The sequence below is a fragment of the Etheostoma spectabile genome, chromosome 7 (genome assembly GCF_008692095.1).
Source record: "Etheostoma spectabile isolate EspeVRDwgs_2016 chromosome 7, UIUC_Espe_1.0, whole genome shotgun sequence".
Lineage (NCBI taxonomy): Eukaryota > Metazoa > Chordata > Actinopteri > Perciformes > Percidae > Etheostoma > Etheostoma spectabile.
This window is the reverse complement of record NC_045739.1, coordinates 9,385,993-9,408,052: the sequence shown is the minus strand read 5'-3', so window position 1 is coordinate 9,408,052 and position 22,060 is coordinate 9,385,993. Positions and strand designations below refer to the sequence as shown.

The following is a 22,060-nucleotide window of genomic DNA, read 5'->3' as shown; positions in this document are numbered from 1 at the left end:
AATGAATACCACAAGACCACACGTACAGAATACACACGTTATGCAGCAAGATGAGAGGTCATCTCATCTGTGTGAGTCATCAGTACAGTACAACCTTAATCACTGTGACTCTTTGAATGTTTGAATGTGACACTGTGAATGTTTAACGTTCATTCAGGAATGACTCCTAGGGAATGAAAGGGAATGCACCTCCTTTCACACTTGCCTTGATATGAATGACACAGTCAGCGGTGTGTGTGTGTATGTGTGTGTGTGTGTGTGTGTTTGAGGAAAGCGTCAGGTTGAGATCGCCATGTAAAGAACGCTTTGGGCCTGTGCTGCTTATCAGTCCCACACACATTCTTTCTTTCTTGCATGCTATCCACCTTGCACACACAAAGACGCACACACTCAGTTGAATTATATGTCACGCTGATCTGTTAAGTTCCCTTGTAACCTGCTTAGATCTGCTCTGTTCTCCAAGTCTCACGACAGAAGCAATATTATTTTTAGGCCATCACTTTGTACTAGCATCATATGACTCCTTCTGCACTTGTCTTTTCACTTCCACTTTCCACTTCCTCGCCATCCCATAATATCTTTATCTATATGTCAGAATCAAAAGAGAAGGGTTGTGGTTATCGCTTCTGATATGGCCACACAAACTGGATGGTGCTTTGATTAATTAATTAATTAATAAATAAATATGGAAAATGTTTCAAAAAATTAAGTATTTGTTTTTAAGAAACAAGACACATAGGCTTATCAGAGACACCTCTTCACTTTCTCGTTCTGTTTCTATACAGTAATATCAATAAATGACTTGAAATTGCTGTTGCTCGTTATATTTTCACAGTTCACCTGTGCTGTCTTACCCACAAAAAGATGTGTATACTCACTACTAGCCCTCATATCTGTCCTTGACAAGCTTAGCATGGAGACTCATTATTCTGTCACGCTCAATAGCTGTTATTGTTTTCTCACCAACTTTATAACTCAAAGTTAGTAGAGTTTTGCGTAACAAATACAGACATAGCTTTGCTTTATACCCATTGCAGGTACACCGGGCGGCTGTGGATTGCTGGTTTGGTGATTCAATCTTCAGCTCTTTCTGCTCTTTTACATGTCCAAGTGTCATTGGGCAAGACATTGAACCCCAAATCGATCCACATAGTCCCGCCAGCGCCTTACATAGTTGCCGACGGTGTGTAATTTGGATAAAAGCACCATAAAAAGCATTGCCATTTTGCATTGACAGCTGTGGGTACAATGTGGCTTAACTAACCAGCTCGGTTTATGTGAAAAAAAACAACCAAAGAGAGAAACCAACTTAACTTACATTCTTGCTGTCTGGGAGTTCCGGGTAAACATTACGGTAGGCTGTGTGGGGATGCCAGGCTTGAAGGAGGGCTGTGGGTCCAGAAGACTGGCATTCTCTCCAGATGTAAATCATGTTTTCCAAGCCCCCTCCCCTCAAACACTTCAACTGTGAAGAAACAAACCTAACTTGAATTAAAAAAACATTTTCAGTTCATATATTTTTGCAGTTCTAACCCCCATCAACCACTACCAAAAATAGACTCTAATTCTGTGGTAAACACTGTTCTAGGTCTCCTTACCTAAAATGTGTTGTCAAGGTCAGCTATGATAACTAGCACTGAGGTAAATAAACAATAGCTAAATATCAACTCCAATACTCACAGGCTTACTTTCTTTCAAAGTTGTCCTGGAGATAGCGGAAAAGCAGAGGCAAACATCATTAGAGTTTGGGAAAGACAGGTTGATTCATGTTGCAGCAATTGCAGCTGTTCATTTAGACATCTGTGTCAACTGGCACTGTGCTGACTACTGTGAATGGCACTGTTGGCACATGATGCATCACACGTGAAATAAATCATTGGGCTTAATGTTCATGCTTGTCAAACATATCAAGTTACAAACATATTTTTATTTACAAAAATGACAAGCCTGTCCTTCTAATTGTCTCAAACTATGCAGATGTTAGTAATTATGATTAATATGACTATAATAATAAAATAAAGGACATAATTTGCCAAGTAAAATACATTAGTGTCATTTGGCTTAACAAGCAGACCTAACTGAAATGCAGCCACTGTTAATGAGTCGGGTTCACTTGTGTTTGACACAAAATGTGTTCACTGAGAAAGATCTAAGAATAGGTTTAACAAAAGAATTATAGGATTAAGTTTAATTTTAGTTTAGTGGGTCCAGTATAATACAGATCATACGATACTTCCACTGAATAGAATTCAGAACAAAAGTTAAAAATAAAGAATTAGTATCATGAGAAGCCCAGAGCCAATACCAAGAGGAGCTTGTTGGTGTGGGGCTGGAGTGTGCCTGAAGAGGTGGTTGGACAAGTCAACATAGACGATGCAGGTGGCAGAGTTCTTCCAAACGACCCAGAAGAGGCGATCGACATAGATATCTAAAAGCACAGAGAACCCAACTTTTTAGACCAGTACAACCCACTAGGGCTTCAGGTTTGTCACATTTACATGAATATGTTGGTGGTGTCCACTTTATCTGGAGACTGAAAGAAGAAATGGTGTTACTAGGTCATGTGCAAAGAAAAGCTAAAATAGAGAATCTTGTTATGGTGAGAGGACCCTCAATGCTAAATGCTGTGCCCACTATGTAAATGACTTAAACTAACTAACTAGCCACAGCTGACAAAAGTATCCTCATATCACATCATATCTCAAGTTTTACCATTAGAAATGACAACTTTTGGTTTAAAGCTATAGTTTGTAGTTTCTCCCCCATGACGAATACTAAATAATGACAACAAAACTGTCGACGCATCCACAAGATATAAGCCTTCCATGACTGAGCACCACCATATCCAAAAAGGACAGGGAGGATTAAAAAAAATAAAATGGATGCTCCAGAAGAGGTAATTATTATCACTTAATGTCACTCGAGCTTCAGCTTAAGTGCAAAAGTTGCCGGAAGACACCATTAACGGATGTTCATTAAAGAATAAAGAATAAAAAACAATGTTGAATAGTTTTTCCAAAAAGGACTGTTCTTATATAGACATATGGAGCAAGCCATGCAACATTTTGTAGATGACCCCGAAGCTCTAGTTTTACTTCCGCTCTCTATGAAACACATGGTTAGACATGTTTGTTCATATTCAACACCCTCAATGTGTCACCTTCCTCTTATCATTCTTCTAGAATGGATGTGTCAGCATCTAGGATAGCCAATCTCATATTTGGCTGAAAGTAGCATCTGCTCTGGCATCTGTTATTAGCACCGCTAACCAGGCAGCACACTGACTAATCGCATCATCGTCTGGATATTCAGAGTAACGCCACAAATAACTACTGTAGATCGATGCTTATCAGCAGTGTTGATGATCAGATAGGACAAGACTGTTAGACAACTGATACCTCGCCTCAGCACCAGTGTTAAATATTTTTTCTAACTACGCGATACTCATGATTAGATTCATGTGCAGCTTGAGAAACACCATGCGAAAAATGATGGCCGTCACATTCTGATGTCAAAACCCTTTTACACATTTTTCACTCTGTGATTATACCAGTGTGTTTCATGCTCAGTTCCTGTTTCACGTCTCTTGTGCGTGTATGTGTGAGAATCTGTATGCGGGTTTACTCAATGTAATCTTTTAATGACATGCACTAATGATGCGTTGAGGCTCAGAAAGAGCCCCGGCCATGAAACACACACACACACGCAGATTGACTGAGGCTCAGTGGAAGGTCGCAGCCCCTGAGAGGATCCATTGGGAGATTAGCCAAATCAGAAAAGCCTTTTATAGAAAGGCAGCTTAAATGCAACACAACACAGATAGTGTATGTGTGGAGAGAAGAGATAGATGGCCACAGCTTTAAACCCAACATTTTGTTTGCATTTTTTTTTTCAGTCTGGGCCCTCTTGTTTTATTTCCTCCATCAGGTTTATAACAGAGGCATCCTGCCACTCAGCATCAACATCTAACACCAGCAGTTGCATGCTGACAGTACAGTACATCCTGCTGTTTTGATTACATTTTTCCACATCATACTGTACTTTCTTGGAACGGTTTTATATTTAAACCTACATTAACCTCATCTTACTGTAATACTTAACGACAGCACATCCTGTCAGGGTTTTGATTTAGTGGAATTTCTCATCTACACAAACACAAGGGCTTGCACAGAATGTAGGAATGGGAAATTGAGAAATGTGGGCAGGATGTATAATATACAGATAACCTGAGTGAAAGTACAGTTTATAATGTATTTGACTCAGTACTTCTTGGTAGGCATGTTCCTGTGATCAGCTGATGTTGCTCCATCATTCTGTGGTACAGTCTAAGCATTTGCATCAGGTTTCTGTGCATCGCTACTTGGTCCAGTTGAAGTGGATGTGAGGAAATTTCTTCTGACATGGAGCCATATTTGTTTGATGTAATATGACAAAGTTGTAGAACCATGAGGTTGTCTTAGGCCCGTGTTACATTTACAAGAAACATGTTATTTTTTACTTAATCTATATAAAGGGATGCATTACAAACCTAACAATGCTGGATTTTTAGGCAGATACATTATCAATATTTGAAAGTATAAAAAAAACATTCAAAATGAAATATAAAAATAAATAGAAGATTTACATAGACAAATAACACAACATTTTTTTTAAAGGATTTCAAAAATTTGACTAAAGGATTTTGACTTTTGTTTTGCACTTTTACAGTGGAAGGCGTCCTGCTTTGCCTAAAATAATAGTGCCAACATCAATGTTGAAATTATTACATTTAATCAAATGGGTAACCACTTCTGCTAATCAATGTCATGGGTGAAACTGATGTGTGATTCCAAAACTTTATAAATTACCTAAAATATCTTATCAGCCTGACTTATACCTCAATATTATAAACCTGGCTTTAATAAGCTGTCAACATATATGCATTTTACTTATTGTTTCCTCCTAGTTAACTAGTGCTTTTATTGTTCTTAACAGCTGTGTTTGGGCTAATTGTTTTACCCTATACTCTGTTGCTTTGCTTTGTTGTATATCTTTCTGCTTCTGTGTTGTGTCTGGTCTTGTGCTTAGTTCTGTGTTGTGCTTTGTTTTGTTGCTAATCTTTTGCTTTTGTGATGTTTTATGCTAAGTTTTGTTTTGCTTGTGTTGTCTCCCTGTTTGTTTCTTTGTATTTTAAAAGGCCTTTTTAACATCGAGGGCAGGGGACTACAGATTCTGGCATTTTTGACCCATGTGAAATCATGCATTTTAATAATTTTTACATTTGCACTTTCATAAAGAAACTGAATTGAAATGAAATTGTTAATATGGGCTTGAGTATACAGATGATGTACTGTGGAAAGCATCTAAACATACACTAAATATTAATAATAGTAACTGAAAATGGTTTATTTGGACTTTTCTGGAAGAAAAACAAAAAAAAACTGTCATCTGTTATATGCCACCTAAATAACAAAGTCAGTCCACCACGGAAAAAATGTACAGATGGCAGACACGTTAACCTAGTGATGCCAACAGCTGTTTAACATTCACTTGCCACCCTAAAGCTTCGGCTGTAACAGTATGTGTGTTGTTAATTTGTCAATCAATACAAAAACATTTAAAAAAAACTCACCTGAGCTCCACAAATCTTGTTTGTCAGCGCAGTGTTTTCTGAGTCCTGGCTTAAATGTGCTGCATACAAATATCATTTTCCTCACCTGCTTGGGATTTCTGTGGTGAAAACTCCAGCCAAATGTTGCCTACAGGTTTCTCCTGAGGTCGGCAAACGGTTAAAAAAAAAACAGGATTCTATATTTAGAGCTTTTTCCGTCAATTACGAAACAGCTGACAGTGTTCAAAGCCGTTTGTTTGAAGCAGGAAATAAAGATAATACAATTCAATTTAAAATAGCAGAAATGCAATTACCAGTTATTGATGATGTTTCTTGGAGCCAACACCATAACACCAGTAGTTACAAATTCATAATTTTATTGAATGTTCAAAATTATCAATAATGCTGAGAGCTCCAAGCATCCATTGTCAAGCAATGCAGTGACAGTTCTTTGGACCCTTCAATTTGGTTGAGTCTTAATTAATTAATTGCAGGGCTGAATCAAAATGCTGAGATTCATCTTTTCTTTTGAAAGGTTTTATTCATTTCATATAATACTGACACATGTACTCAATAGTGGTTAACAGGCGTTTAAAAACACAGATATTAAAACCATTAGAGCATCAATTTATTTTTAGCCCCGTTGATTCCATGGACTATTTTTTACACGTTTACATGTTTCAATATACCATAACATCTACTTGGTATTAGTCTAACCTCACCCCTGAAATGATTTTGTCCATTGTCAAAAAATAAAAGAAAAAAGAAGACTGACAATCTGTCTCCCCATTTTAAAAAATGGCAAGTGGTAAGCCACAAACTATTCAAGGTAAAATAATCTTATGTAGGTGAAATCTGAAAAAAAAGAAAAGGTTTGGATTCAGATTTGAGAAATATTTTGACAGCATCAAGTGTGTCATATGTGGCACAGGTCATTTTAAATGTGTTGTCCAAACCACACGAGACAGCCATTCTGGATCCACTTCCCGCCTTTTTTTTTGTAGTGATGTTGTAATGCAGGATAGCTGTCTAAAATCCAGATCCCCTTTATTTCCAGTATGCGTATGGAACACAACCAAGCCATAGAAGAGAGATGAAGAATACACATTGTTGTAAAGAAAGTTTTTTGTCATCTAATCAAGCGCAGTTTAGGTCATAGTTCACTTTTTTTGAAGTTGTTTGTAGTAGCAGTAAAGGATTGTGGGTGATGCAGACTTCTAACGAATCAAGGACACTCAGTTGTGTTTAAGGTGATGGAAGACGGTGTTACAGTCCTGTCTCGTCAGCCTCCACATCTTGGACATCCTCAGGAAAATGAAACAATTACTAGTTCCTCATAGAAGTCCGTCTGAGTGTGTTTCCCCACCATTGGTCCATTGTGCTGTGCAAGTAACTCCACCATCATTTCTGGTCTTCTTGAGACGGGCAGGACTATCGAGTTACCTGAAACAGGTAGAAAAGAAAGTGGGTCACTGATATAGTCCCTAAAAAAGTAAGACTGAAACCTGAAACAGTAAAGGTCACAGGACACATTTTGAAGCAAATTCTGGAAGGACATGTCAACTGAAGGTTTGAAATGATGCAATGCCTTGCTGCACAGTCCGCTATTTGGAAATAATGGGAAGTGAGTCTTGTTGGTGGAGCACCGACAACGTGGCGCGCGCGGCCTCTGTCTTTCCTGGCAAGAAACTAAACAAGACACAGTTTGAATTATGGCAGTCAGCCCACAATGCCTCACTCTCAGCACCTGGGCCACTGCCATGTCATTTTGTCTGTTTGTCGAGATGCTGTTCTAATCACATGGTCTCTTTCTCTTGTCTATCCTACTTTCCATTTTCTCTGCTCATGCACTCACTTTTGGTTTATTTCATCTATTAGGAGACATTTTCAACAAGCCAATGACCAAACAGACTCACATTGCTGTATAACTGCCAGTGCTTGGACATGTAATAGACCAGACTCCCTAAGTTTATTCTTCTGTTGTCCTGCATGTCATTGCAGTCCTGCATGTCTCTTATTGTGTTTCCCAGTGGCTTCTCCTCTTAGCCCGAACACATGCTGTCTCCTCTGTAGTTCCTCTTGAGAGAGTCTGTCTTTTGTTCGACCCAGGTGCCAGCTAACAAAGTGTGAAGGCCAGCCATCACTGAGAGAGCTCAGAGGAGCATTTCTTCCAGGCTGGCAGCTGAAACTGTTATACTGTATCTGCTCTCGATGGCTCCGGGCCACCCTTCCTGTGCCGGATCCCATTGCCCTCAGGCATCTACTCCTGTGCGTGATCAAACAGTCTGCTGGCGTTTGTTGTCATGCCAGTTCAATATGCACGTGCACCGCTGCATCTTTGTGCCTGCTCTGCCTTAAGGTGCTTCAAATTCCCTTTAGGTGTTCACCCCCTTCCCTGTTTAAATATGCCTGTAGGTGACAGTTTCTGTGCCCAATTAGAAAGTGAATTTAGGTTGTTAGATCTCAATTTACAAAGAACACAAGCAGTGCTCAAGTGTCACCTCTATGGGCTTTTTTAGGCCCACAAGTGCCACATGTGCTATTTCTTATTCAACAAACTTTAACTGTCTACACTAGTGGCTCCTCAAATGGGCACAAGGCAGATTTCCCCCTTAACTACTACATTATAAACGATTCTTTTTTCAATTAAAAAGTTTTGATCTTGATTTGTTTTTTTCTTTTTCTTTGATAATCTAAAATCTGCATCAGATTACTTTACATAGGTGTTGATTCACAGCTTCTATTGTTTCTATCAAAGAGACAGGTGCTCTCAGAAGATGTTGCCTAAGGGCCGGACACATGGCACGTTTTTTGCACCCTCAAATCCATTGTTGTTAATGTAGCCGTGCAAAAGGCATGCTCAAATGCAAGAGCAACTCTGTTTTTCTGGACGGGACGGGGGCACCCTGAGATAAACATAAACTTTTGAAACATGCAATGCATGTCATGTGATGAGGAATAATCAATCACAGCTGGCAGATATCTTTCATTCACGACAGATATTTTTCTTCCATAAATATCAAAGTGCAGGGCTGTCCAGAGCTTTACAATCTGTCTCACAGATAATATTAAAAAAAATAAAAACAGGGCATAGAAGATCAGCTCTGAACTCTTGATGTCTGGTAATTAGGCTATGCTATTTTAGGGTAAGATGGAGATGTTAGATGTAAATGACATGGTTAGTTAGTTATGGTTGCTTAGCAATGTCAGGCACAACCTGACTCTGCCCCCACTTTACCTTCGCTCCTAGTTTCCAGGCAGTGTATTTGGTAATAAGAGGTTAATGGTGCTTGCAGACTGCCACCTTGGTTTAGTGTTAATGTAAGCTTAAAAGTATAACATATACCTAGTCATTTGTATGTTAATGTGTGTACATGGTTGCATGTGCATATACTGTACGCAAACGCTCACACACGTACACACACACACACACCCACTTGCCTAGCAGTCTATGACAGCTCATTGGCTTGGCAGCCCGGCCGTGTCTGTCTGCTCATCCATATGATATTATTTGGCATTGATCTAGCTGTCTTCCATCCCCTCCCTCTCTCCTCCCTCTGCCCTCCTCCTCTCCTCCTTTTCTCTGCTCCCAGCCAGGGATGGATGGATGGAGGGAAGGAGGGAGAGTGCCAAACCTTCTTCTGTGTTCTTGCGTGCTTTGTTTACCCAGACACAAGCATAAGCTCCTTGTCAGCTGACCAGTTCCAATATTCTTGTTTTCAAGTGTTTTCTTTTTTCTTTAATCTACCTATCACCTCTGGCTTCAGCCTTTCCTCTCCTCTTTCCACTTGTTATTTTTTCTTTCTCATCCATCTCCCCCTGCCTCTTTCTGTCTTTTTGCTGCTCTCTCTCTCCATCGTCAGTTTCAATTTACGGGCAGGTCTTAATGGGACTATAAGAGAACGTTCAATGCTATTGATCTGGATGCCTGCGCATCTTGACCTCAACGTACCATACCAGAGGAGAGAAAAAAATCCCTTTTTTCATCATCAGGCAAACACACCAGCTAACACACATAGTGTACACACACACTCAGATCATTGGTCAAAGACCTGAATGCAAGAAACAGCAGATAGTTGTGCTCTTTCAAACTACGACAGAGTCACTGATAAAGCAATGTATGGCTGAAACTAGTTTACCTTCATCTTGTTAGGAAATTATAAATGCGCTCTTTGGGATTGATAAAATTAAATGCACGATATTAGATATCTGAATCAACTTCTGAATGGCACTCACATATTGAGAAATTACATCATCTTCATATCTGATCAACCCGTCTCTCTCTTTATAATCCCCGATACATACGCCAATACCACTCTGTCATTTTCTATTTCCATCTCCTTGTCTGTTTATCTTGCTGTGATGTGAGCAGTGAACTTGAAATGTCCAGTAACACTTATGAACAATTTAACACAAATCAGAGGGCCAGCACAGCAGAAAACTTCAGGGTGAGAATAAGACGAAGGGCTGTTGAGAAGGAAAGAGTGTAACTTGAGGGGCTGAGATCCACGTTGCAAGGTGAGAGGTGAGCAGAGGAAAAAGTAGGGATGGAATTCTTAATCAGCCAAGTGTATAGGAGACAGTGGCCGAGTGTTTTAAAGAAAGAGAGAGTGGAAAAGAGAGAAGAACCCACTTGTGTCTTAAGCTTTACTTATCCCTCTCCATTTCCCAAGGAGATGCACTCTCCATCCTTTGACCACGCCTTCAATCAATTATTTAGGCAGAAAACAAAGGTCTGCACCCAGCCATGAATAATGGAAGATGAGAATGCAGAGAGATGGATGGAGGTTAGAAACAGAAGCATACAGTGACAAGAGGTGAGTCTCACACAAATTTCCTCCAATGACAGACATCTAAGAGTCTGCTCAGGCGAATGAAGGAAAGGCAACAGGTACATATACATATATATATATATATATATGTGTGTATTTATATATATATCCACACATGCACATAAACACAGACAAATGGACAGTATATGAAAATTGAGGTAAAACAAAACAAAAGAACATTCACAAACCGCACATACTGTATTATGGGTGTGCCATAGCGTAAAGCTTTTGCATCCAGTCAGATGGAATGCCAGTCAGAGGCAGGGAAGCAGGTCAAGTGGTAGTGAAGGGAATTGTGATGTTCTCTCTTCCTGTGTGTGTGTGTGTGTGTGTGTGTGTGTGTGTGTGTGTGTGTGTGTGTGTGTGTGTGTGTGTGTGTGTGTGTGTGTGTGTGTGTGTGTGTGTGTGTGTGTGTGTTATTTGCCTTGTTCCTGTTGGCCTTGTTTTTCTTCAGAGACTGTTTGATGTTAGATTCAAGATGGGCGGAAAGAAGAAAGTAAAGAGAGAGAAATTGGGTGTGAAAAAGAATGATATAGAGGGAAAAAGAAAGGAGTAGGGCACAGAGACAAATGAAAAAAAATAGAGAAAGAGAGAGGACAGAGATATAACATGACGGAGGTGGAACTGGGTCAGTCGTTGGTGGGTCTGACCGTGTGTGTGTGTGTGTGTGTCTGTGTGTGTGTGTACATGTACGTTCATGTCGATGAGAGAGAAGAGTGTTTGTTTGTGAGGGAGTAAGGGAAATAGATATTAAAGAGAGAGAAAGATTGTGTGAACACCAACCTTTGTGGTCTTCACTTTGTTGCCTGTGCTGCAGCTCCATCCTGTTAGGTCTGGAAGAACCTTACACTCCTCACCATCCATACACGGCTGCATCTGACACCACCACTTCTGGGCTACAATGGAGGCTGGGTGGGAAGAGAATACAGGGCGGACATGATTCAATGTTTGCAGGCATGTTTTTATTTAGTGCCTTTTTATTTAGTGTCCAGACCATGTATTTGGGAATTTTCATTTCCATTCAAATTTATAATGATTTGTTAGATCATCTTTTCCAATCATTCGGTTATGATTTATTATGTTTGTGAATAAATGTGCATTTCCATCCTTGACCATTATGAGAGCTGGGTGCATCAAGATAAACAGTTGGTAGCACTTATTCAGTTGGGTGCCTTGAAACCTGATCTTTGGCAATCAATAGTGCTCGCACACATGGTTACTGTGTTTGTTCAGATGATGAGGAACGTGTGTTGTACTTAAGTAATTCAACTGGGAACCATCTATGTAGTTAAAGATGTACTTCCTCATTTTTTCACTTTATACACCTGTTTATAGATTTACAGTTTTAACATGAATGGCAAAGGCAATAAACAACAGAGCAGCAGGGAGTACAGTCTGTGATTTCATCATGTGCCAATCTTCATAGCTGCAGGTGGTGCAGGCTACTGATTTTGTGGACACAGGAACGGTAGCCAGGGGGGATTTTCCGGGTATATGGGTGCATTTTCTAGCCTGAAATTGTTAGTACTAATGTGAAACAAAGCACATTTATGTGTCAAAGTCCAGACCAACATTTGGGTCAACAGAATCAATATTTCATTCAATGTCAATAAAGCAGCTCCAGAAAGATAACACTTTCTGCAGATTAAAATATTTGCTAGAATGATTTATGTTGGGAGTCCCTTTATGTTCACATGACACTGACTAAAGTGCTCAATATAATTGCAGGAACACCTAAATTCATCCTCATGGAGCATTTACCATATTCTGCCTCTCAGTTAAGAAGCTATTATGTTATATTGGATTTTGTTATATTCAATAGTGTGTCATTTAAGTTATTTGCTTGGTTGTGAAGCACTATATTAATTTTACTGTTCAGAATAGTTTAGGTTTCTGCTCCTTTTACCTTTTATTGTTTATCTCTATAATAGCCGGAATAGTCATGTCATTATTTTTTGATTGCTTGTGCGCGCAATATCCCCACATCATCTTTGTAATTCCTATGAACTCATCAAAGAAATATAATTGACAAAGCAGGAAACAACAGGAAAGCAGGGACAGTTAGAAATCCTGGTTTTATTCCATGCACTTCCGCTCAGAGGCTACAAGTACACTGCTAAGAGAGTATTGACGTCTATGTCTTCTCTGTCGAATCAAAGTTGACTTCAGTCATGTATCATTTTTAATATAAATTTTCAGAAGGGAGTAGCACACACCAGAACACATGTACCGATGTATGCAGTATAATGCAATGAAATATTTCACTCTTGGTCACAAAATAACACTTGCTATGTTTTTGAGTGCCACATGTGATTAGGGACTATGTCTGGACCGGTCAGACAGTATAAATTAAATTTCAGTCAGAGACACTTGTGTGAGAAAATTGACCATTTAAAGCAAATGGTTGTACTGTAAGATTTGGCAGAAAATGCTCTGCTCTTTGGGAGCTCTAAAAGAATTTCAGCAGCAACAAGGCTTTCATTGGGAGACCTAATTCCTACGCTACGTTTCCTTACATACATACATACATACGTACATTAGATCTTAGTTAAATCAGGAGAATCAAAAAATGTAGCACAAAAGGGGTTGGGTTGTTGGTGGGAGCATATCAAACCAAATATTTCTGTTGTGGATCAGAATATTACAATTTTGCACACACGGTGTCCAGAATTTCATGCAGAATTTGGGTTGGATCTGTAGTTCTGTGTTGTTGGAACCATATCTGTAACTGTTCTATTAGTTTTAAAATATGTTACGGTTAATCTTTACACCCCTAGTAGGAACCAATTGGGTAATCCAAGCACACCTTTAGTGCTCTGCCTGAACTAACGCTATACTCCATTATCATACACAGAAAAAGAATAATCAACATGAAAACATGAAAACCCCTAAAAGGCATTTTAAAATACAAAAACCATGCATGGTTCTGACAGTGGGAGCATGCAGATACTTACAAATTGTGCACACACACACACAAACAGTGGTACATACCATCAACACAGGAGGGCATGGCCCGGGTGGTGCCGGCGACCTGTCCAGGAAAGCAGGAACATTTGACAGTCTGAGATCTCTCCTCGATCTTGTTCTTGTTGCAGCAGCGATGGGCAGCGATCACCTCACACGTCCCGGCCTTCACATGCACTGTGAAACAGAGAGAGACCCACTGTGTTCAGTATACCAGGCTCCTTTACACTGACATTTAATCCTACATGTGATCTAACAGACAGAGAGAAATATATTTTGTTGTCAGACTTGTGTGGTTCCAGACCAATGAATCGCTGCCCAAGTTTTTCAGATTTTTTTCAGATTTTTAAATAGTGCTGGTATTTTGCTTGCAATCGGTTGTTTGTAATAACAATCTGAACTTTGTTGTTGTGATTAAGTGGTGGTTTGGTTATGCAGGTTGTTCTGATTAAACGTACATAATTAATAACATTTAAATGAACCTTAATAATAGACATGTGCCAGTCACTGCCAAAGGGCTCAAACCAAAACACCAACCCTTTGCCATACTCTCAATGTCAGACTGAAAAATGGTTTGAAATGAAAGGGCCTTTAAATGTGATCATGAGACTTTTTTCAGATAACCATGAGCCACAAAAGACCAGTTTATAATCACAATTATCAAATTAAGATTCTTTATTCATGCACTGATGAGTGCACAAAACAAAACCATGCACCCATGTAAAAATACATATTTGGCTTACAGACTCAGTCACTCACACATAGTGACTCACAAATATAGCAAATCTGTAAGTCCCAGTTTCTTACTGCATGGCTGCTGAGCCACAGCTGCTTCTTCACTAAGAGGATCTGTTTAGAAAATGCATGTTAAGTCTAAAAGAATAAAATGGTAATTGAAAAACTTTGTAATTGACAACATTCAATATTTGTATTAGAATATAGTCATTTATACTGATTTGATTGTATGGAACAGCAATTCCAAATGAGAATTAGCTTTATTAGTAATGAAGGGTAGATGTATGACGCCCTTATTACTTTTTCTATGGCTACCACTTTGTGTGCATGTGTATATGGACACACACTTCAATATGACAGCTGTGTGGTTAATTAACAACAGGTCCACCCCGAGCACAGCAGTCCCTTGAGTCAGCTAAGAGAGAGCGAACAAAGAAATCACTCTACATTTGAAGATTTGTGATGTCAACACATGGTCCTTTCATACCAGCCTTTCATCAAATACATGAAAATGTCAAGGACAAACAATAAGCCTTGTCAAAAGCTGTGTGCGTGCGTGTGTACGTGTCTGCAATGTATACTGTTCATGTCTTCAGCTATGCTTGACTTTGCATGTTGTGTGTGTTTGTGAGTGTACATGTGCATGTGCATGTTTGTATAGTCGCATAGTCTGGTGTGTGCGACTTTGTACACAGTTGTTGGAAGTTACTGCCATTTCCATTACAAAAGAGTCCGCCCACAGTACAACAAAGGGTGCACACTGCGTAGCAATGCAGCAGACAATAACTCTGCTCAGTCCAAAGAGTATTTAAAAATGAAGCAAGCCAAACTGAAAGACAGAGTATGAATATGTTAAACAGGTTAACTAACAGACATTTAAAAAGTTCTTAATTTGCTCCGTCAATTAGAAAAAGACAAAGCAGCAATCCTGCAAAGCCCCGTCCAATTAATATCTTCGTGAAAAGCACAGTCTAATATCTGATATCTTACCCACTGTGTGTCTGCCTCTCATCGTTCTTTCATGTCCTCTGATTTCCCTATTTTCCTCCTAGTGATGTTGGTTGATTGATCTGTCCATCTGTTCTTCTATCATTGCAACACTTTTCTCCACAGAAATATATCTCATCCACTACAGATTGCCACTAAATTTGGTGTCAATATTTATGGCCCCCAGCAAATGATTGCAGGTGATTTAGGTGATCGCCTGACCTTTGCTTTATAATCACCTTAAGACAGAGTTTCATTTGTATACTAGAAAAGAGCCTCAGGTCACATCATGATCTCGTAGTAATATTTTTCCTAACCTTAGTGACCCGCTTGAACCTCTTTTCCACAAATCAGGCAACACTTTTATGATTCCCACAAGATCTTTGTCCATTTTGGTTGTTGCATAACCTTTACTCAATAGCCGACTTCAGGCTAAATTGTCAAGTTTCTACTAATGACAGATTAATGGCCAGTTGGCCATGAAATGTCTTGATTTGTTTCTCTCCCCCAGAGGATGAATTATACTGACTTTGCTGATACTGTGTCTTTCTCATTGTGCCACTCATAAACCAAAAATTATTCTTGCACAAAGATATGTGATAATCTAACCTGATAACTGTTGCACTTTTGACCTACCATAACTGCTTGTACACTAGATATGTGTACATTTATGCTTCCCCAGAGATTTCTCGACTTCACTTTGACATGGCTATCACCTTTCCTCGCAAGGCTGAGAATATCCAAATCAACAGTAAGTAATTTATTCCATCCAACACTTTCCTGCCCTGGGCTGAAATGAGCCTTGCAGCCCCTTCAGATTGCTGGTGGGCTTTAGAATGTTGGCTTTTGTTTGATACTTATACCTCTCGTTTTGCCTCTGTCTGTCTTTCTGTTTGTATTCCTGTCTGTCTGTCTATCTATCTACTGTTTCTATCTATCTATCTATCTATCTATCTATCTATCTATCTATCTATCTATCTATCTATCTATCTATCTATCTATCTATCTATCTATCTATCTACCTACCTACCTACCTATCTATCTACCTATCTATCTATCTACCTATCTATCTACCTATCTATGCACCACCCTTGCTTGACAACCTTGTTTGTTAAGACTTAGCTCAGGAAAATCAACACCCACACAGAGTAAACACCTTAACCCAACCCCCACTGGCACCCACACCCCTTGGCCCATTTTAATGCTCAGCACCTGCAGTAGTAATTGACTCAGCATTAGTAAGAGCGGCGGTGCACTAAACTGAGCATAGAGGAGTAATGAGGAGAGGGGTGTGAGGATTTTACTGGAGGAATGTAAAAGTTTGTTCAGGCTTGATTACACAAGTAGATGACGGTACATTTCTTCAACATGACCACGCGGGCAAAGGAATTTGAGCTGGAGACGTATGACAGAACGGTTGAGTGATTATTTTGGCACTGCTTGATACATGATACTTAAGACTTTAATTTTATGTATACTATAACTGGCAGCTAAATCAGTTCATTAGTTCATATGTCAACTTTTAAACCATTAAAACTGCTAGCTGGCAATAATGTTTAAAAAAAAATCTAACTAAGAAAACTATGAAGACATGGGAAACTGAGAACTGACTGACCAAAACTGTTTAATTTGCATATTTGTTTTGATTTCTGCTATTCATGGTTTTTACAAAATGCAGACAGTGGTGATCATCCTGCAGACAGAAGTCTGGTTGTGGTTTTAATCCTCCAAAACCTTTAATATATAGGAACAACAATTTTTTTTAAAGGATGCTGTACTCAATATGTCCCAAAAGGCTGTATTAACAGTACTGATTTCACATTTGATCAAATTGAAACTGGCAGTATTCACTCTTGTTAGGCTCATATTGTGAGAGCTCATGTAGAGGTTTACTTTCCCTCAACATTAATCTCAGTATGTTCCACTTTGCAACAATCAATATAGTTCTGGTGGATTTTTGCTTAGGAGCTATGGAGCTGGGATATTTGTCTCAGGCCTCTCTTGTATGCTATAACAAAATGGAGGGCATTATGAAGACAGCCCATAATTCCAGTTTTTAATTGTCTTTTCTTTGTATGACATGTTTTAACATTTCAAGTTAAAACGTAGGCAGGACAAAGGCAGAAAACATGGACCTTGATGTTTTCTTTTGATTCTTTGGTGAACAATCATTTGCCTCCTCCATCATTCTCACTTACAGAGAAAGTCAAAAAACAGGAAGGACGGATGGAAGGATGTTTTTAGCAGTATCATGCTATGGTCAGAATGTGATACATGTCTGAGCTTCTTGCAGTGCAGAGAGCTGCTGTTGATGTTGGCAATGTTGGAGTAAACTACTGTTGCTATTGTTGATTAGCTTGGTGGACCAGCAGGCTTTAAATGACTGCAGGTGTTAGCCGGATCGCCCCCAAAATCAGCCATCAAATGATTTCTATTGGAAAGCATTTTTATAAATTATTCATTCATTTTTTTTATTGAGCAAAAATGGATTTGGGGCTAAAATATACGGTATAATGATAAACAGTTGATCAATACTCATAAATAACCAGCACTGCAATGGCATTTGCACATTCAATGTTTGGTGTGCTCACTAGCTTTTTCCAGTAATACAGCCGGAGATTTCAACAGTTTGAGTCTGTGTTGTGCTAAGATGTTAATAATTACCAATCTGCCAGATAGTGAGTCAGGCAGGGGATCAGAGATTCCAATAAACTCTGATGAATACTCAGTTAAATTAGGCATTACATACTTTTTCTTTGATCAGTTTTAAAACTGTTTGCATTACAACAAGACAAAACACTGTTACTGCTGTCACCATCTGGTATCTGGGAGCCACTGTCTTGTCCTTGTCTGGAGCAAGGTGTGACGCTGGGAAAAGAACAGGCGCCCCTGGACTGAGATAAACTGACAACATTGACGCTTTATTGTGACTATAGAGATTTATTTCATTCTATGTTGTATTATAAGAGCTGTTGTAGAAAGCTTTTTCGGCAGTCATTTTCTGTACTGATAATGTGAGTATTGTAAACTGATTCAACACTTGGTGTTACAGTCTCCACAGATATACATTTTCGCCATGGTCGGCCTCATGGTGTGTGTGTGTGTGTGTGTGTGTGTGTGTGTGTGTGTGTGTGTGTGTGTGTGTTGGTGTGAAGACTAATGACACTAAACTACACTAAAAAAGCATCTAGGTGAGACTGCAACTGTCTTTTCTATTTCATAAATGGCGCCTATTTTTCTTTGTAATCTCTTTCACACTTCATCTATCTATTTCTGCTCTCCTCCCTTCTCCTTATCCTCATCTTCTTCATCTATTTCACCTCACTGCTATTTCATAAATGACCCCTCCTTTTCTCAATCTCTCTTAGCCACTCCAGCAACCAATTTTTCCTTCTCTTTCTCCTGCTCTTAGCTCTGCACAGCAAACTCAGCAGGGTAGCGAATCATTATCCTCAATCACAGGACCTAAATCAGAAGATTTTTACACTTTCTATAATGTGTTCTCCCTCTCTCACCCTGTCTCTTTCTCACACTGTCAATGTCTCTCTCCCTTTATAAGCCCACTCTCATCTCTCTCCATGGCATGAAGACTTGTTATCCCTGCCTCTCTTTACACAGCAGTGGCTGTTAACCCCATTTACTAAGGATGACGTGCTACTGACAAATTAACAGATGGACAGATTGCTTGTATTCTGAACAACCCGGAGGTGTGTGTGTGTGTGTGTGTGTGTGTGTGTGTGTGTGTGTATGTTTGTGTGTATGTTTGTGTGTCTGTGTGCGCACCCAGTGGGGTACTTCTCTCAAATGTCATTCCTACCTCTGAGGGCCTCTCACTTTCTCTCTCAATCTCGCTCTCTCTCGCTCAAACGCTCTCTCACACACAAACACACATACACACACACACACCCGTTGCACCATCCACCTTTTACAATATGTAACCCTCTTCTGCCAAATAAGAATCATCACAAATACAGCTTTATTCTTCATATCCATAAGTAGCCACAAACAATAGTAGATCATTGGAAAACCAGTATTCACTATGCCACCAAGCTTCCAGTTCCACCTGTTTTGTGAGGATGTGAATATGAATTTAGCTGTGCTGGTCTGACCAGGTACTAAGCCTTTTTGGCTCTAAGTAATGACTCAAATTACTCTTTGAATCATCTCAAACCATTGATCTAAGTGATCTAGTACACATGTAAAACCACAAAGAGTCATGTTAAGATATTGTTGTCTTCATTTGTGTGATTCATGAACGTATAAAGCAGCTAGCTCAGTACCTAAAATTACTCCTATGGAAACAAAAGCATCTATAATGGAGGTGACAGTGTCATCGGATTGTAGACAATCAATGAATTCGGTACTGATTGAATGGTGTGTTGACATTATCCAAGGTGTGCTGTTTAAAAAAATCTTTGTAGGCGCACATTCAATGAGCAGCTATGAAGCAGACAATACCTCATCAGGTCTGATTAAAGTACTGGCATGATGTATAATTGGACTAGCTAGTAAGATAAACGCACCCTCTGGTTTTTGCTTATTTTTTGTAGATGCTGGTTAAACATATGCCCTGATTACAGGAAAAGCCCTTTTGAAGCTGAAAAATACAAATGTTTTTACATATGTTTGAAATGAAATTGTTTAAGATTTTATTTGTTGGGCGCCTGGATAGCTCAGTTGGAAGAGCGGGTGCCCATGTATGGTTTACTCCTTGACGCGGCTGGCCCGGGTTTGGCACCGACCTGCGGCCCTTTGCTGCGGGTCGTTTCCCCTCTCAGTCCCCTTTTATGTCTTCAGCTGTCAAAAATAAAGGCCTGAAATACTCCAAAAAATTATCTTTAAAAAATAATTATTTGTTGTTTAGGCATATTTAGATGGTATACTTACGTCCGCCAGGGAGGTATTGTTTTCGGGTCGGTTTGTCCATGTGTTTGTCTGTCTGGATTGCGGAAAAACTACTGGCCTGATTTTCATTAAACTTGGTGGAAGGGTGTTTCACGGCACAAGGAAGACCTAAAGGGTGACAATTTTTCGTGACTCCCGCGGGAATACCGTGACATGCGGTACAAGAGTCAATTTCTCTGTTGGTGACGTGATAGTGACGGAACAGAAAATCAACGGGAGTGGGCGGGATGGGGAAGAAGATTAAATTAAAATAAGATGCTGCAACGCGGTGAGTCCTAGGCTACTATTTTAAAAATTAGCGACAGAGGAGACAACAGATAGAAGGTAACATACTAATCAGTCTCTCTCCAGACTCAAACACGTTTGAATTGCTGCGCTTCGCTTAGGTTAGGCCTACTACGTAGTCTACTTATTGGCCTAGGCTACATAGTATGCGCAAGACAGCAATTCTACCAACCTTCCCTAAATCGATAATTGTGTGTTTTGAGAGTGAGAAGATCTCTATTAGGAATTAGATAATGAAATTGCCTAGGCCTGCAGGTAATACATGTAAAGTGTAGCCTAAATTTCCAAGGCAACGTCAGTCATTTGACGTTAGTGATTACATGCTACAGAGAAGCAACAGAGTCTGATAACTTTAGACAACATAGGTAACGAAACGGGAGTGGGAATGAATTGGGGAGTCTTTCTCTCAGGATTTTGCAGGACAGGTTTTTTTTTGTTTTTGAGTGTTTTCATGGGCTCGGGATCGGATGGGAGTAACAATTGACTCCTGTGTCACCCACTTAAGAAGAACCCATTTAATTTTGGCAGCGGATCCGAACCATGAGGCGGATACACGTTATTTTTTGCTTTCGTAAACATTGCATTATAGGGCATTTGTGCTGCATTCATCTAGTGGAACAATTAGAAATATTAGTTCCTGACTGGGAAATTTACTTCTTTATTACTTCAAATTACTTCAACAATTTACTAATTCAATTTTAATTTGACGTGTTACCTTATCAACAAAGAAGGTAAGGAACATGTGACAGTCATCTGTTGAGAAACATAGTAATGTAGAAAGCGGCAGTGAGTTATTACTGGTATCAAACAAAATCTAAGAATTTATATTTGAAGAAATATTAGTTCCTGACAATTAAGTTAGCAACGTAAGCAGCCCTGACTGTCCAGAAACATGGAGCAATGTTCATTGAAAGACTGCATTCTAAGCTCTACATCATTGACATTAGTATTAATATCACAGCAAAATGTAAATGTATCCATGGTGCATATAGATGCGCTATATTAATCACATATTTAGTATGTATAAATACTTAAGTATTTCCCCAAGGCCCATCGTGTTCTTTTCACTAAGAGCATATTTTGAAATAGAAATTCAGTTCCGATTGCTTGCCAAATTAATTAGATTACAATATACATTTCTCAGTGCATGTGTGTGTGTGCCCATCAGTGCATGCACGTTCATGCATTTGTGTTAATAATTAGATTACATTGGCCTCTGAGATGGCACCATTCGTTATGAATCATAAACACAGAGCAAATTAAAATTCTGTTTAAGAGCTTGCCAAGAAAATTAGCATTGAGAGAAAGGGAGGCACGCACACTCGACCATTACTGTCTTCTCTGTCCCCCTGTTTCTAATCTCTCTGAAATCTTTCTGCATGTCAACAACTCCATCCAACCTCTCATCTCATCTACTGCCACACTATTTATACGTAATAGTTATTACTCAAAGGTTAACAAAGTTGGGTACATAACAAGACAAATATTTCTCTCTCTCTTTGAGATATGAGTAAAGCTACTCAAGCTGGTAGAACTTTAGTTTTGTGTGTGTTTGTGTGTTGATGTTTACACAACTAGCACACGTCCAGAACCACGACACACTTGTGCATAATAAGTTCATGGTTTATTCCAAGCTCAGTGCAGCTAAGAATGTACTGAGCAATATCTTGACAAAAATAATGCCTTTTAAGCTAACAAGTCTTTTATTATAAATATTTAAGCCACTTGGGAAGCCCAGAGACCTTTTACAAATGACCAACAA

At 39.3% G+C, this 22,060-nt stretch overlaps 1 protein-coding gene across 1 annotated transcript in view; it reads right to left on the bottom strand.

The window, feature by feature from the left end:
* Nucleotides 1–6,111: 6,111 nt before the first annotated feature.
* The window catches only part of LOC116692795 (chemokine-like protein TAFA-2), a 78,012-nt gene continuing 62,063 nt past the window's right edge, over nucleotides 6,112–22,060 (bottom strand). Inside the window, exons 3-5 of the mRNA XM_032521326.1 lie at nucleotides 13,414–13,563; nucleotides 11,206–11,330; nucleotides 6,112–7,033 (exon numbers count right to left, since the gene is read on the bottom strand). Coding sequence (XP_032377217.1) covers nucleotides 7,022–7,033; nucleotides 11,206–11,330; nucleotides 13,414–13,563 — 287 coding nt within the window. The 3' untranslated portion in view covers nucleotides 6,112–7,021. The remainder of the gene's footprint in view (nucleotides 7,034–11,205; nucleotides 11,331–13,413; nucleotides 13,564–22,060) is intronic.